This window comes from Melospiza melodia, chromosome 3, assembly GCF_035770615.1.
Source record: "Melospiza melodia melodia isolate bMelMel2 chromosome 3, bMelMel2.pri, whole genome shotgun sequence".
NCBI classification, from domain to species: domain Eukaryota; kingdom Metazoa; phylum Chordata; class Aves; order Passeriformes; family Passerellidae; genus Melospiza; species Melospiza melodia.
The window spans coordinates 64380035-64397742 of NC_086196.1; the positions used below are offsets into that span (position 1 = coordinate 64380035).

Genomic DNA, 17708 nt, shown 5'->3' on the forward strand with positions numbered 1-17708 from the left:
ACTTCAAGACCAAAGGAGGAAAGAGAAGGTTTTACTTTCTCTGATTTATAAACAATTCCATGTAGTTTTGGCAGCTTAGATGTAAATCACCCAATTTATTAACAGGCAAGCAAGGAGCAATCTATGGATATGCTAACAGGTCTCTAACCAACTGATGAAATGAGATTAAACAAATCACAGGGAACAAAAGTGAATGGATTAAGCCAAGGTGGCACTCATAACAAGTGCTTCTTTTCAACAGAAAGATTTATTTGAGAAGCCCTCCTTAGCAACTTGGGCACTTTCTTCCTGAAGCTATGACTATTTTGCAAGGCTCCATGTGCTAAGACAAAACAGGTCTGGCCACATTTCTGCTGCTATTGCTATTTTAATGGACTTGCACTGTGAATGCTCTGTAGGCCAAGAGCATGAACCATGCCACAGTTGCATCACGAGGGCTCAGGATGAAGGTTTGGAGGGCTGTGCCTGTCTCCCAGCAGGGAAGCTGAGAAAAGAAGGAAGATCTGCAAGGTAAGGAGAATCTATGAAAGAAACAAAGGGCAGCTATTATCTGACTTTGAACATTAAAAAATCATGAAGATAAAAGGCAAAATGTTTAGATTGGCTGCTAAATGCATAATTTAAAATGCAGTAATTATATGGGTGGGATTCTGTTTATTTAGCCTGCAGCTCCTAAAACTTTGGGACACATTATTTTAAACTTTTCAGACTTTTTTCCAGGTTAGACTCTTCCATTTCAGATGGCTGAGGAAACTACAGTACTAGGAAAGAAGAAGACCCAGAACTACAGCTAAACACACAGAAATTCCATTAGGTTTCAGAGGCTCCTTTTTCTCTCTCTAGACTATCCAAGCCTCTTGTCTTTAGCTACACGAGAGCAGGGGCACAGCAGCTACCCACAAGCTCCTGACAGCAGGTGCCAAACTCCACACGGCACTGGCAATGACCAAAAATTAAAAAATTCCAATTCTGACTCTCATCAGAAAGATGGCTGCTCCACCAGCAGAAAATCCCTGGTACTGAGAAGGAATAGTGACTACCTCTCGTGCAGGACACGTGCTGGCCACTTATCTTTTGATTTTCCCAGCAGTGTGAATGCTTCAGAGGTCTCCTGTCTGAGCAGGGACTGTGTGACTTAGGAGACATGATCTGATTAGATGTAACACTTGAATTAATAAACCCATATGACTACAACCCATCAAGGATGACAATTTTTAAGTCAAAATCATATTTTGTTCTATTCAAAGAGATAAAGATATCAGAAACTATAAAAGGCTATCTCTTGATAAAACACCATTTAATCAGTTTTTGTAGATGGCCTGTACAATTTTGAAAAAAGGGCTATTGGGTTATTTGAGTCAAAATGCTTTTTGAATTTTCAGATTTCTTCACATAGTTGTTAAAAGATGCTAGTGATAAGCCCACATTAAACAGTGGTTTTCTGAATTGTTTTTGGTTTTACTGTCATTTCAATAAAACATTCAATTTCTACCTGCAGTTACAAACTCAAGCTTACGAAAACCCCACTAAAATCTGGTTATTAAGCTTTCCAGTGTTGAGGATTAACAACCTTGTCTGTCAGTGATTATTAAATGACTTTACATGAATTTCAAAGTGAAAAAAGAAATTTAAGTTGATGTTATCACTGAAAATACATTCAGAAAGTGAAAACTTGCCATTCCTTCCACTGATTACATGAACCAAATGTGAATGATGGGAGCCTTCGGTATTGAAAAGCCACAGAAATCCTTGCAAGAAGTCACCTGACAGAGGGTGTTCCAAACCAGGGAACTCAGCAAAGCTTGGACAACTCATGAGATGTATCATGAGGCCAAGAGGCTCAGTGGACTCTCTTCTGCTTAATAAAGATTAAACTAATTCTCCAGTTTGGAGACATTAAGGAGTCTCTCTCTTTAGTCTTACTTATTTTCATTTAATTTGCAGAAAATCACTGAAGCCCTTTCAAGTCCACTGAAAGCTCAAACAGCTCCTATAACTGTGCTAGCACTGTCCAGCAGCTTCAAAGGCTGCTCAGAGAAGGTAAAAAAAACAGATGGAGGAGGTGGATAGGAAACAACACTGCCACAAAAGACTGGGTTTTGTGTTTTAGTCTGATTGTCCAACAAATTCACAATATACTGTTTAAATATAAACAATATAATATATTAAACAAAAAAAAAAATATATAGAAGGCTGCTGCAGCTTTTGATGTACAGCTCCAGGGGCACAGTGCAGCAGGAATGGGACATGCAGCAAGAGTCACACTTTCTCATATGTATTGGTATCACTTAATTTTATACAGAATTTTGCTTCAGTAAGTAATAAGTGATTCCCATGTTTGACACAGTATCATCAAGAAAAAATTCTTCCATCAGGATGATAAAAGCTCAAACATTTTGTATTTACCTCCTTTCTGTTAAGATTTTCAGATTATATTTATCAAGACAAAGGGAAACTCAGCCATCAAACCAGCTGGTTTGAAGCACAGGGTTATGTGGCTAACCTCACATGTCACCGTCCTCTCTTTCACCTCTCCTTATTATGATAACAAAAACCACAGCACAGGCAGAGATCACTTAGCACCACTGATTGGATCTCTTTTTGTAAAGGTGTAGTAGTTTCTAAATATTTGAGATGAACTATAATGAGCACTCACTTTTGCCCACAACTCATGCTATTTATAAATAAATGCAGTATGAATATTTTAAAGGAAATGGGCTAAGAAGCACAACACCTCTGGCCTTTCAATTTATCCTCAGGATGCCTCTTCAGAGTATTTGCATGTCCTGAGAATCTGTATCAGTATAAGGAGTATTTCCTAGCTTGTCTAATTTCAGAAGATAAGAAATACATGTTATCAAAATAACACTACAAGTCATTAAATTTTCTCAGCAGGTTAATTGCTCTATTCACACATGGAACAGTGACAACACATTTGCCATGAGCTGTAATATACTCAACTGAAGCTTATGATGATAAGAAGGCTTTTGAATCCAAGTAGCTTTTTAAGATATAACAACATTCATTACTTCCAAGCAGAGGGTGAGATTTGATTCTCCTAGACTGTGCTTTCATTAGAGGTAAAGGACACCACATTAAGTGAAAGTAGTGGGAAAGGCCCCTCACTCAACAAAGATGTTAATAGATAGGGAAACAATATTTGAAAAGCATGTCAATCTATGCAGCCCATACTTTAATCTGCTGTGGAAGTACACAGATATTTAATAAACACCAAGCAAATTCACAAAATGATGGATTTTAAAAGGGATCATTTGTGATACACTAAACTGAAACCACATTTATACTGAAATGGCATTCCCTTTCTTAGGAATGTGAAATGGGTCAACTGGGAAGGAGAAATAACCTAAACAATTAGGGGCAAAAACATTTAATGACTCCAGGGCCAGAATGTCAGCCTTTCTATGTCACTTTTACACAGACTTCCTCAAAACCAGAGCCTCCCAAAACCACCCCCACAAAACAAACAGCAAGGCAAACAAAATCAAAGCTCTGCAGGTTCCCTGACAACCACCCTGTGTTCGTGGTCTGGGCAATGAACCTCTTCTAGCAGTCCTTGTGCATCTCTTGTCCTCCATGGCCCTACTTGGTGTACTCATCACCCTGAGAACACAGCACTAAAGTTATATACAGCAAAATGCTATATATACATAGCAAACATTTGTTCATAGGCTGATTGCTACACAACAGCTATTTCTGTGCAGAACTTGGATGGAGATAGATTTCACAGGAGGTTTAGGGGAGCTCGGCACCAGCCTTCCATCTGTGCTTAGTCCTTTGCTCTCAAAATCCATTGTGTTCATCTTCTCGGGGCTTGCTTCCACACAGAGCTATTGCTCATTAGCTATGCTGTGGTAGAATAAATTTTTTGAAGTGAAAAGACTGCAGGGAAAGAGTGCCAACTTCTGAATTCCTACACTACATCTTCCCCTTAAGGTAGGTTTCTTTGAGATATTTAACCTTATGAGAAACAATTTCATATTTCTTCTTGGGAAGGGGAGGAAAGAGAGGAAGAGAAAGTAATGGAGCTATCATATGAAAATACCCTACAATGTGATTCCTATTGCAAACCTTATGATTATTCTGCAGTACAGATTTTATACGTGTGTCTGTCTAATTCACATTATACTGGCAAGCTTCCATTGATATCCTTCAACTGATATCCTCAGCTGCTCTAAGGTCATGATCAGCCACATCACCTTCCCTCTTACACCCTGGCACACATCCAAGATTAGCCCATTTTCAGTTGTTGAGGTGCAGTTCTCCTGAAACTGCATTCCTACCACTGTCATAGCAGCGTGACAGGAATCAGGGCTGGTGCATCTGTGACAATGTGCTGAACCACCTGCTGGTGAGTCCTCAAACACACACGTAGAAACCTTTTGGCCTTCCTGATCCCTAGCACCTTGGCACAAAGGACTAACCAGACAATGGAGATTACTGGCAAAGCAGAGGAAAAAGTGAGGCACATTTTCCTAGAATTTCAGTGGCTTCCAGGAGCCATCTGAAAAATCACTGATAAAGTTATCCAAATATAGATTGACTATGCACTGAGGCACTTGACCAGATAAATTCTGTAAAAGACCAATACACTTATTTACTTTACTTTGCATTCTTTAAGCAATCACAAAGAGAAGGAATAAATTAAGGAGACTCTGATGTTAGTACATTGATGAGTGATGTAATGAAATATTTCAAGACACTCCGTGTATCCTGAATAAATATTGTCTGACTTTCTAACATTTTATTTTGCTTACAGTCACCTTTTCTTTACAGAAAAGTACCACATTATGGAAGCCTTCCTGATGATGACATTAAATTATATAGTAGTATCTTGTGATTCTGAGCTCTCCTCTATCAAGGAGCCCTGACATGCATTGTGAGGCTGGATGTAGAAAAAAATTACAGCTTGAAAGGTGTGACGACACATATAGTGGGAGCAAAATTCCAAGACTCAGTTACAGACTAAAATAGTTTGCATGACAGGCCAAAGAGTAGGAATGCCACACAGTTTTTGGCAAGAATACCTACATTTCTGGAAATTTATGCTCTTTGATACTCTAGCTAATTAGTTTGACATGGGGGGTGAATATGACAGGCTTTCATACAGCAAAATGGTATAGCAGGTTTTACCTAAGACAAATGGAGAAAGCTACACAATGATGGTTATTGCTAAGACCACTGAATTGTTAGAGATTATATTTTTAAGTGTAATGAATGTTTTTAAGCCTTTACAAAAACAGAGCAAAATAAAGATGTATGTGACTTTAGTAAGCAGCTGAGGATGCTACCTTTGTTTTTATTTTAACTAATGCACATTCAGATCATAGGCTAAGTAAAGGACACTGTAGGACTATGCATGAATGCCTATTACTTATGCCACTCAATACATCTTCTTTCCACCTTTCTTCCAGACCCTGTGACTGCCTTTTTTAGAACACAGCTTTATTCAAAGAGCACAGCATGATATATCAGAGTTTGTAGTGACATGACTTTAATTCTTGGTTTTGCTACTGATTTGCTTTGAGCTTGAGTAATTTTCTCTTCATCATTTATCTAGTTTTCTTCCTATTTTTGGTCTCCTAGGTGGGCTGTGATCCCTCAATCACTGTCAAAAATCTCCTGACTGTCTTTCACTTATGTGGCTTTTTGCACAGTGGGAATCCCATCTTACTGGGAATTTGAGCTATTAATGCAGACATGACAGAAAAAACCCCTCATTCTCCCTTTCTTCTTGTTCTAGTCAAATATAATCACAATCTTCCAAAGAGTCATGGGCAGTCATGGTCTTTAAATCCTTCTTTTCCGTACTCCAGAGTTCAGCCAAGAGAGCTGCTGTTCTCTAGGTCCTTCACAAAAGTGATTATGGCATGCAAGGAACAAGATCTGTGCTTAAGGTTTTTAGCAAGTGTTTATACTGAGTGTTCCTCTCATCCCTTGGGATTTAAGCACGTGACCCCTGGAGCATGCTGTTGAGAGGACCAGGAACAAAATCCCTTATGCCAGCACAGCAGCCCAACAAGAGGAAAGCAGCAGCTAATGAAGTGCTAGGACTCCTCACCATGTAGAGGTGTCTTCCCTGTCCTGCTACTGTAGATAAATAGCTACACACCAGCTGCTTCACTCCTCCCTCTGCCTAGCAGTGCACATGTCAAAGGAGTGAAGTTTTGCACTAGTCTGCTGAGCTGGGAACACACACACTGACACATTTTTGCTGCCCATTTTGGGTGAACACCCTAGCAAGACCTAGTGCTTGCATTAGCATAGTGCACTGCTAGTACAGAAAGTTCTGCACGAGAAATAAACCCAAAGCCAAAGCTCTTTTTATATTCAATGTTTATGGGACTCCAGCTGGGATGGGATTAGTCAGAAAAGGCTAGATTTCAATGAGTCTTGACTTTTTTTTTTTTTATAAATTCCACCTTCTGATAAAGAGCCAGATGCTACTGCTTCTTAATCAGCTGGTGTTTTTCCACTGATTTTTACTGACATCAGGATTAGGCCCAACCTAGGAATATTATATATTATCTACATTAATATAAAATGAAATATTTCAGTGTGAATTCTTGAGAATATACATAAGAATGCAAGTTAACATAACAAGATTATTTCACTTAATGTTTTAAATAACTTCATGAAAATTGCACTGGAGATTAAAGCAGTCAGAAAGTGAAACAGAATTTGTGTTTTTCTGGGGAAGCCCAAAAGGAAAGCAGGTATGCTCTGGTTGCTTATCACTCTATCCTAAAGGGCACCACTTAACAATGTACACTTAACAGATGGTTATATGGACTTAATTGTCCAGAATGAAAATATTTTAGTGCTATAAAACCAGGACTTAGCAAAACCAAACAAATACTGATGGATCCCCAGTACAGAATCAAAAGAAACATAATAAAAATTGTTTAACTTATAAATATTTGGGAACTTGCAGTGTTGGGAAGTAGCTTTCTAACTTCTGTAATTCTAGTGTTATGGTAATCACATCTACAAACAGTTGCTGGAGGCACTGACACTGAAGATAATTAAAAAAAAAAACCAAAATCAGACTAACTGAATGGGAAATTCTGGGAAAACAAAACCTTGTACATAAAATAAAAAACAAACAAACAAACAAAAAAAAAAACCCAAAAAACAAACAACAAGCCCAACACTGAAAGCCCTTAAAAATACCAGTTCACTTCAGATTTCTCTAAGCTGCAGATAGGCTCCTCAAAAGCTATATACTTATATCTTGGGCAAACTTAGAGGTTGTACAAAGTGCCAAAGTAGTTGAAGCTTTGAAAACCAAGGTGTTTTCCTTTGTTGAGGAAAGAGGCAGCAGTATTCCAGACTCCTCTGTCCTGCCCAGCCACTGGACTGATTGGTCTGAGTTACACTGCAGGCATGACTATGGTAATATTTGTTGTTCACAGCTGCCTGCAGCAAGCTCAGCTGAGATCTTGAATTTCATTGCCTGAAAACAACCAATGCTTCTCAACCAGCAGCCACCTGGCTTACACTCAAACCCAGTAGCAGAAAAGTGTAACTTCTAGGAACCATCTGAAATTCAATATTCTGATTCATGATATTCTGTGACAGGGGCAGCATGCAGAAAAATTGTAGGAGGTCCACCATGATGACTGTCAGTAATAAAAAGCCTGTCTCAAAAGTCCACATCCATTTTTCTTTGGTTTTTTTTAAGGATGTATGCTAACCATTTTGACAGTGTACCCCATTTGTAATAATTTTTTTTGTATATCGATATTAATCCACGCGGTATCACTCTCAGAAGAAAGCCCATGGTTTTCCTATGCCTGAAATGTTTGCAGCAAGTGGGAAATACATCATGTTCAATGTGTAATAATGGTACATGAGGGTCTAAGGTCTGAAGATCACTCCCCAGTGCCTAAGCAGTAACACTTCATGCAAAGGCATGCAGTATAGCCCCTTGCGTGCCCATCTGCTAAATGCTCATTGCCATGCACTGATGACTGAATGGAAATATATCATGAAACTGAAGGGACACCTCAAGGTTATTAGGCCTAAAAGTGGACCTACCTTGACATTTTCCCCATATTGAAGGCCTTACCTTAAAGAGGGACATTCACACTGAAGCAAACTTGAAAAGAGAGAACATTTATACAAAAAGAAATTTACTTGGCCTGTAATTTCCTATGTTCCTTCTGGTGCTATTGAATGATACTGCATTTTACAGGATTTCTTCCCCACAGCGTAAAGGCAAAGTCATAATTCTGCATGGATGATGATACAATCTATCGTCACAAAAAAGTAGAGGTGTGCCAAAGAACCCCCACCAAAACAGTATCATGACTTCCCAACACTAGGTTAAAAATCCCTCATTAAAAAGTAAAAAAATCTTTGCCTGCAATCACTCATGTATGAAAATGAATCTGCAAATATAGAACTTATGTTTCAGGCTAACACATTGTAAAGTTTTCTCCAGAAACGTGGTCCCTCTTTAAGGATTCCAGCCATATTTCACAGTAAGCAGATGGTTGCTGCAGCAATTTGAACACACACCTCTCTAATTGAAGACATTTTTGGGGGCCATTCAGTGCAGCACCCACCCAGAGGCAGGTTTGCCTGTTTGCCTGTGCAAACAGCCCAGCTGACACTCCAGAGGTGCTGATTTCTATTTGCTACTTATTACCCAGCTTCCAAACACTGTGGGCATCCAGCTTCTCATTCAGTCACAGGCAAAGGATTGCCAAAATTTTGCCAGTTTTTCACTCATTCAGGGGAGGGGGAAAAGAAAATTCACAGTGCTCAGTGACTCCAGTTGAAACCCACGATAATTGGCTATGACTAAAATTTCGTACTTGGGAATGACTTTATTTCAAACCTTTGCTGCAGTGCAGAACTGAAAGAGGACACATTGCTGGCATCCTTAAGTCAAGACTTAACCAGGGAGTTCAGGTTCTCAAAGGAAACTGCATACAGACAATGTGGCTCAGACAGTGATAACTAAGGGGGGAGGGACTTCCATAATGGTTTATCATTATCTTAGAGTTACTGGAGCTGAGAAAGGTGCAATTTGAGGCTGAGAGGAAATCTGCTAACACTGAGGTCTGGTATAGCATAAGAACACTCTTCCAAGGGAAGTCCTAAACATCCAGTCAATTTAAAAGCAGGCTGATCTTTAGCACTTTTTTTTTTGACATTCCTCAGTCATATTTTTTCACTGGCCCTCAACTTTGCCTGTAATTACCACAGAGGGGAAATTGAAGTGAGAAAAGATTAGATGATGCAGCCTGGACCACATAATGATTTTCTAGAAAATCTGGTGGAGGAACTTATATATGTTGCAATTCTTGGGTCTCTGGTTGTAGCTGCTAGATCAGCTCTCTACCCTAAGTCAGAACTGAAGAAGGAACATACAATGATTCAGAACATATTCTCAGTACCAATAGAAATTGAAGAGGCTGCAAAATGAAGGAAGGCATATTAGATGAACAGGCCAGCAGCAGCTGTTGGGCCATAGTGCAAGATACAATTCTGCAATAGGCTATCCCATTCATTTTGTCTTTAATGCTCTTGAGGAAAGTGAGCTTTTAAAATGAAAAACCAAAAAATTATGAGTGCATTGAGAAAATTAAAATAATGCATTGTTCTGTGAAAGCTGCATGTTGACAGTGAATCATTGTAATATGATTTTGTTAACTTCATCTCCATAAAGCCACACTATGAATGGATTGCCACAGGCACTGATAAAGCCATTAGTGATGAAACTTTGGCTTAATTGCTAGAAAGAAATACATATGGCAAACATCTGTTTTACCAGGGCTTGTAGTACCCTCTCACTGAGAGTTCTTCAGCTTTTTCATGTTGAGGACATCTTAGACAGCGTCTCAAATTTTCCCAATACTAACATTGACAACAGGGTAGATGAAAGAGGCAGGTCTGTCTGTTGGCACGCACATTTGCAAGGGTTGACAGTGAAAACTCAGTCTGAAAGGACAGGAGTGTCCATGTAGGTCTAATTCTACAGAAATCAAAAAGAAACCCCTCAGAGGGCTGGAGCACATCTCCTATGAGGAAGGGCAAAGAGAGCTGGGGCTATTAAGCCTGGAGAAGTGCAGATCCCAGGGAGACCCTATATTGCGGACTTTCAATACTCAAAGAGGGCTTGAAAAAAAGGAGAGGGCCTGTTGCCATAGGACAGAGGGTAATGGTTTTAAACTGAAAGAGGGTAATTTAAACTAGTTATAATAAAGAAATTGCTTACAATGAGGACAGTGAAACACTGAACAGGTTGCTCAGACTGGTGAGAGATGCTCCATTTCTGGAAACATTCAAGGACATGGCTCTGAGCACCTGATAGGGTTGGTTAGGCTTGCTGCAGAGGGGTTGGACTAGATGATCTCTAAAGGTCCTTTACAATCCACACTATTCTATGATTCTATTAAATTGATGCTTACTGACTTCAGCCAAATGAGTAACAAATTTTAGGCAGTGATTTTCCTTCGTCACTGGCAAGAGGTACTGTGATACTGCAACTTTTTGCCATTTGTGCACTTGTTTCTGGGCTTTTTTCTGGCTGATTTTGCTGACATGTCAGCAGGCCACAGGTTTACTCTGGAGAACTTTCAGCAGGCCAGCTGTGCTCTGAGAAATGGCACAAAGAATTTATTGCACAGAACTGTAACAATACAAAATTAATCAATACATTAAAGCAGAAGCAGTAATCTGTTTCAATTACTGTTTGTAATGCATAGTTTGTATTTGGTACGGAGAGACAGAACCATCCCATCACGCCACAAAGCAGGATCTACCTCACTTACCACCACATCCATAACTTATGTAAGAAATTGATCTACTGCACCATTGTTTTAATTTTTAAGACAGCAAATGCAGTTTGAAAGTTGAAATAAGCAACTCAACCAAGCCAGGAATAGAGCCATGGAAACAAAGAAAGATGGGGAGCAGAGAATCACTGAATGCTATCAAGGTCTTTGTGGTTCTTGAGCAATAAATTATGTTGCAAACCATGGCCTGGCCTTATGGCTACTGATCATGGAAATTTCATATTCCAAAAGGAATAAAATTCTAGGAAGAATACATTAAAAAAAAATCTCAACAGAGGATTAAAATGCCTCAAAGGATTTCTGTCTCACAACAGTTGCTCTGGAGAAAGGGTATCTGTCTAAAATGGTACTTATTGCATATGCAGTTACATTTTCACAACTGCATTCAGGGATGAATAATACTGGTCAGAAATGTTCAAGACATGCTGTGAAACTGTAAGAATTAGGATTTAAAAACAGTAAAAATGATCTTAAAAGACACTGCAAAGTCACTGGAGCTTAGATGTAACCAGCATCTGCTGTCTAGCTGCTCAACAGTTTACTTGATTTCTAATGTACATTCTCCAGAGCTATGATTTTTTGTACACTAGCTTAACACTTAGAATAGCTCTACATGGAACTATATTTATTTATTTGTATACACACACATATGTACAATAATTTTACTGCTGAAAAGCCTCATGATCCTAGATGTATGAGAGGAAGAGTTGGCAGATAACATGCATCACAGGATTGAGTCCCAGCGCATTTTAACCCCTCTGTATTCTCTATTCCAAATCATTAACTGCAGAAGCAAACATCCTTCCCAGCAGGTTTCAGAACCACCAAATCTGCTTCCACTGTCTCTACCCAGTGGACAGCCTAGGGTGGCACTTCTGTCACTGTTTAGCAATCTGAACCTCAGCTATTTGTATGAGTTCTCTGTTCAGGGCACTCATGCAAGATTTTAAAAAAACATAGGCAGGTTTTCAAAATCCTTTTGGTAATTTCCACTCTAATGCTGGATGCAGGAAGAAAATTCAGCTTCCAAAGCATCATTAGAATAATCAAATAATGTACAAACTAGAAAGACATTAATGGTATATTTCTGGTATAATAAGGAACATAATTACATCCATCCACTGTGTGAATGAGATTAAAAAAAAACAAACGAACAACAAAAACCTTTAAAAGTTTGATGCAGTTGTTTTTTTTTTTTCCCAAGCTCAGTTGAAAAACTCATACTTAAGGCTGGCAGAGCTGAAGTGACACACCTGAACCATGGAGAAGCACAGCCTGACAATACCATGTAATATAGCTCCTCAGAAAATTTATTATGGCAGAGAAATGATGGAAGGTAAGAGAAAAGCAAATCAGCTGTGCTAATCAGGGAACTCGTGTGTTTTGAGAAGAGTGAGGAAGAACAGAAGCAAGAATTTTTCCACAATACCACCTCCATGACCTCCCTTGGCAGATCATTCCACTGTCTGATGGGACCTCAGTGTTTGGCCATTTTCCCTAATGACTTTACTGGTTTAGTTTCACCACTTTACATTGCCTGTAGCTCATTTGAACACATCGCATTGTTTTATTTTGAAAGTGTTTATGATATAATCATAAATATTCCCCCCTTAGTCATCTTACTGGTTGGTCAGAAAATAGAAGACTACCTGTGTAAGTATATGCATTCTTGTATGTGCATGCAAAACTCAATTTCAATTTCAGAGAGCTACATATGCATTGTACACTTTTTTCCTCAACACATATTTACACTCACACATCACATGCAAGAATGTCTATTTTCTGACTAGTAATCTGGCCTCTCTTTTCATAGATCTTTTCACAGAACTAGGCCCTCCTCAACACAAGATTAAAATATTTTTTTAATCCTCTCTTAATATTACAAATCGCTTTTAAATAATCAAGAGTCCTTTATTAATACTAAAAGATGTTAAAAACCATAAAACATTCCAAACACAGGCATTAGTTATGGTTTTTTCATAGTTATTCCACTGCTATGGAACAGTTACATTTGTTACAGTTACAGTTACAATCTGAATCAATGAATTTCAAAGCTACACCCACAACTGAATTTAGAGAAGAACTCTCTGTGAAGATTTTAAAATAGATCATATTTCATTAGTGTTCACCTTCTTTCCTCTTCTCACAATTTTTCAAGGTGAGTGCAATCCAGACTAGCTTGGCAAGTACACAAAACTACCTTTATAGCACTTGAAATTTACTGCCCTCACTTTATTTGCCATTTCTGAAGTTGAATAATTAATAATTATATTTCATTTGTGTGATCTTTCTCTCCAGCCCAGATCTATATCACATCTAACTTTCCAAGTAATACATGATTCAGTTTTAAGAGGACAAAGAAAAATTTCAAGTATGACCTTGCACAAAGATTGCTATACAACAATAAAATCCAAACAACTGTAAAATTTATACAACTTGGCACAAAATAGCTGATGGATCATAAACATGGGTCATAAATATATAAGGTATGCTCAAAGTTATCAGTAAAAGCTGATAGAACCCAGTCACTGGGGAAGATAGCTCAGAGAGCGCAGACTGAGAACATGAAAATAATAAGAGATGCCTGTTACATAGAGTACATATTATCTGAATTCACCACTATAAAAAAAAAAAAAAAAAGAGCTCAGAAAAAAATTCAAGCATACAGAGCTACTAGACTGCAGGAATCAAATCTGGTAGAATAAAGAAAGTTGGTAGACAGATTATAGAAAGAATTAGTATGAAATCCAACATTAGAGAAGTAGCCTGAAGAAAAATGACCAGAAGTGTAAATATGGATGTATAAAATCACCCTAACAATTATTAAGGAGCAAAGAACTGTCCTAGAATTATACAAATTTCAGACTACTCTGAAATAATCTGCAATCACTACTGAAACAGAACAATTCAATTAAAATACCATGAAGAAAGTAGAAAAGAGGAAAAGGAACAAAATATCAGGAATTAACAAAATAGGATTGGCTTTACAATATAATAACAATGAAATAATTACCAGAAAGAGAAAGAAAGCCCACTGAGAAAGCAGAAGGCATTTATATCAGCAATGAATAAAATCACCTGATATTGAAATACCTCCTGACTTTTAAGGACTGCCACAGTGGGAGTAGTTACAAAAATAATAAAAACCTCATAAAAATACCTATTGTCAAAGGGACTGTGCATCTTGATCATGAAAGGAAAACAGCCAATAAACAGACTAGATGAAAGGAAACTGGAAATTAGATGCAGGCATAAAGTGAAAATAATTCTGCAATAGTTCATCATGACTTAAAAACAAAATTCTGATGAATATTGAGCAAAGCAACAAAAATTATGGTGAGATGAGAGGCCAAATTCTTGTGAAAACAAGAAAAGAGCTACACAAATGCAACTCAGCTCAACACAGACTTTGCCCAAGTGCAGATATCTCAGAGCTGTGGAACCTGAGTGGAAAACAGCCACAGTACTAAATAGGCTTCAGATAGGTACTAAAGGAGTTAATTTTGGGGTTTACACTTCCTGCAGCGGAGCAGAGGCTTGTATATCAGCTGAGGCAGCAGCTGCAAGCCTGCCACACCTCCAGAGAGGATCTGGGCAGCAGGGTGAGGGCTGGCTGCACCCCCAGGAGTGGGGCTGGCTCAGGCCAGCTCTCCCTGCATGTAGGGCACTGTAAGGTTTCCATCCTCCAATACATTGGGAAAACCTTCCTCATGTGACAACACTGTACCTATTACTATTACTCCTAGAAAAGGGTTCATAAGGGCTTTCACTCATAGTTGTCAGTCCCTTTGGGCCTTTTCTGCACAGCTACCGAGAGAGATTTCCCCAAGAGTGGGCCCAGAGGAGCTGCCTCAGGCTCCTGCTCTGGACGATCAGTCCTGCTTTCCCCATCTACACAAGGAACTTGGGGAAAGGCATCTCATTGGACTCAAGTAAAGGCATTATATGTAACATACAGCAATTCTTCAAAAACAGAAGGGACTTTTTCACCTCTGAATTTAATTCAGGATTTGGACTTGATTCCTAAGGTTTTTATTTTGCTCATTTGTTTTGCTTTTTGGGTGTTTTAATACCTTTGTAAACTATTTAAAGAAAGAAACAAACAAGAACTTTGACCATATTCACAGGCAAATCAAGCATTGTAATTAGGAACTTGTGAAATCAAACGATGCAAATCACTCTCAGAGGATTTATCACAAAGCTAGCCTCTTGCAGTGTGTAAGCACAGAATAACCACATGCATTGTGACATTTGTTTAATTGTGTTTTCATCCAGAGAAACACCAGAATAAAATATTTTTGCATGTCTTTCAGACTTTCTGCAGGTAGGGCTGTTTTTTACAGATTTTTGTTACTTTAAAATAGAAATACTTGGTTACTATCCAGGAAAATGTTAATATATAAATGTATCTAATAATAATGTGTGTTTCTTCCCCCCAAGAAGCTGTTTTTCCAAATTTCTTCACTTAAAATGCTATTCCTTATAAATTCTTGTCTGTGTTTTACTACAAAATCCAGTGGCCATCAGCAATGCAGAACTGTAAAGAGTTCACACAGAAAGTATAGAGAGGATACGTCAACTGAAATCATCTTTTCTGGCTATGGCATCTTTGAGAACACAGAATGTAATTAAAAATGTTTTTTGAACTCTCTTATGGTTTATGTGGATGAACATGAACATTTTTCTGTTTTACATTACATTTATTCCTGACACTTACCTTCACAGAAACAATGACAAAGTAATCTTCTCAGTGCCATTTTTATGTTACTGTTTCAGCCCTCAAAACACTGCATTAGGTAATCTCATTTCTCAGAAAAGCCAACAAGTAGAACTGCCAAACCAAGTTTTCTCTGAATGTTATACAAACTGTTACTTACAATGCGAGGTTTGAAGGGTGGTTTGATTTTCCTTTGTTCTAGAAGAACCCAGTCAATTTCCTTGAAAAATGGATGCTGCTTGATCGCATCTTCCCCGTTTTGTGACGCCACACAGCCAAGTCGCTTGTTGGGATTCTTTGTCATGAACTACAGGGTGGAGAGGGAAAGGAGGGAAATGTTAAAATATGAATGGCAATACCTGGAAATCATTTGCTGCTCAATTACACACTGTAATTCTTAAATTCTTAATTTTTTAGAGACAGTTCCCTTTCAGAAGGTCATTTATTCTGGCACTCCATATTTCAGAGGTTTTGGGCAAACCATAAGATTCAGAGACTCCAAACTGTAAATTTACTGCAAGAAACCCTTTCAGTTTATTGTTGAGACCTCTTAATTTCATCTGACTGGGAGTGTTAAAGGACTAGATACTCGTTCAGCTTATCTACTTTCAGCTTTAGCCAAAAATACTAAAGGAAAGAAAGATGATCTTAAATCCTCCAGAGACAGAGAGAGTGATCAGTACCTGCAGAAAGCTTCCCTTGAGAATGGGAAATTATGTCATGTCCTCCATGACATAACTTGCACATTATCTTTCATTTTTAGTACACGATTAGTGTCAGCGACTGAAACTAACTGGTCTCCTCCAGTGTGGTAATTTATAAACTTCTCACATTTAAACTGTTACTATTCCTGTCAGAAAAAAGCTGTACAAGTGGTGTAAGACATTGATATCAACTGATGGAAGCTCATAATACTTTTCCTGATTTTTCTCTGTTATTTTTCCTTCTTTTATTAGCAATTGCTCTACTTATTTCCTAATTTGTGTGGACACAGAATCCTTGCAATTCAAGTAGCAACGAATGCTGTTCTTATAATCACAAACACATGATAGAATTAGCTCAATAGCTTTGCTATAACTTTATATTCAGCTATTATATAACATCTTTAAATTTAGAAAAACTGGACAAAGTAAACAAAATGTAATAATTGTTCAGTGGCTTTTCAACTTATGTATCACATTATACTATACTTCTGTAGGAAAAAAAAGCAAACGTAGAATAAAATAAACTATTGTAGAGCATGCCCTTGCTTTAGTACTCCAGGTATTAGGCAAGTAGCTACTTAAGCCCCTAGATTGGTTTTAGATATCTAGATCAACCATTCAGAGGAGAGTACCCTTGCTGTCATTTTAAAGGTATAGCATAGATCAGCAAGGCAATTCTGTCTGTGGTCTCTGACATACGCGCACCGTTCTGAAGATGATCCTTCTCTTTGGTCTTGAGTTCAACTGCTCTGCAAGTTCTTTTGCAAGTAGGCAAGTCATATCTAAACTACAGGAATCTTTTCTATGAGCAGGAGAAATTAAGTTTTTGAAAGGATTACTGTGCTTTGGTGAGGTCTCTTGAAAAACCACAAAATGCATTCCTACATTCCTCTGCTTTATTTCATCTCCAGGACTGGAGCGAGCAGGCCAGGAACTAGCAGCCACATGTATTGCAGAAACAGAACATGGAAACTACAGGATGTGCTTTTTGTACCATATAATCCAGGTATCAAAGAAGTAAAATATGATCCTAGTATCTGCCATGCTTTATCTTTGTTTTAAACTGGAGACAGGGAAAGCATCTGGACATGTAACTTTTTAAGAAGCCCAGGACATGACGGTATGAATACTGTCCAGTTTAGTGCTTCACAAACTTCATGAAACTGTGAAATGGATGATGAAAGAGAATGTATTTTAAGAATGAATACTTAAACAAAAATATCACATGCATATATGAAGAAAAAACATTAAACTTCTAAAGCAGACATTTAATTGCATTAATTTAATCCCTTTCTATTTCTGAAGCAAAAGCTGACATTTATTCCCTGTTTATCACCAGCATCAACACTGATGCAACTGTCAGGACAGACACAGCTGTTAACTGCACTCTGCTGAAGAGATGGTTGCAAATGGAGCTGACAGCCATAGCCATAAACCTTTCCATGGCTAAGGCAGAAACCT

At 38.2% G+C, this 17708-nt stretch overlaps 1 protein-coding gene across 2 annotated transcripts in view; it reads right to left on the minus strand.

The window, feature by feature from the left end:
* PRKCE (protein kinase C epsilon) overlaps positions 1-17708 on the minus strand; it is a 288247-nt gene that overhangs the window by 5498 nt on the left and 265041 nt on the right. The window contains exons 14-15 of one of the 2 annotated variants that reach the window (XM_063152060.1): positions 15704-15850; positions 8090-8119 (exon numbers count right to left, since the gene is read on the minus strand). In XM_063152060.1, coding sequence (XP_063008130.1) covers positions 8105-8119; positions 15704-15850 — 162 coding nt within the window. In that variant the 3' untranslated portion in view covers positions 8090-8104. The remainder of the gene's footprint in view (positions 1-8089; positions 8120-15703; positions 15851-17708) is intronic. The other variant, XM_063152058.1, reaches the window with a different exon arrangement.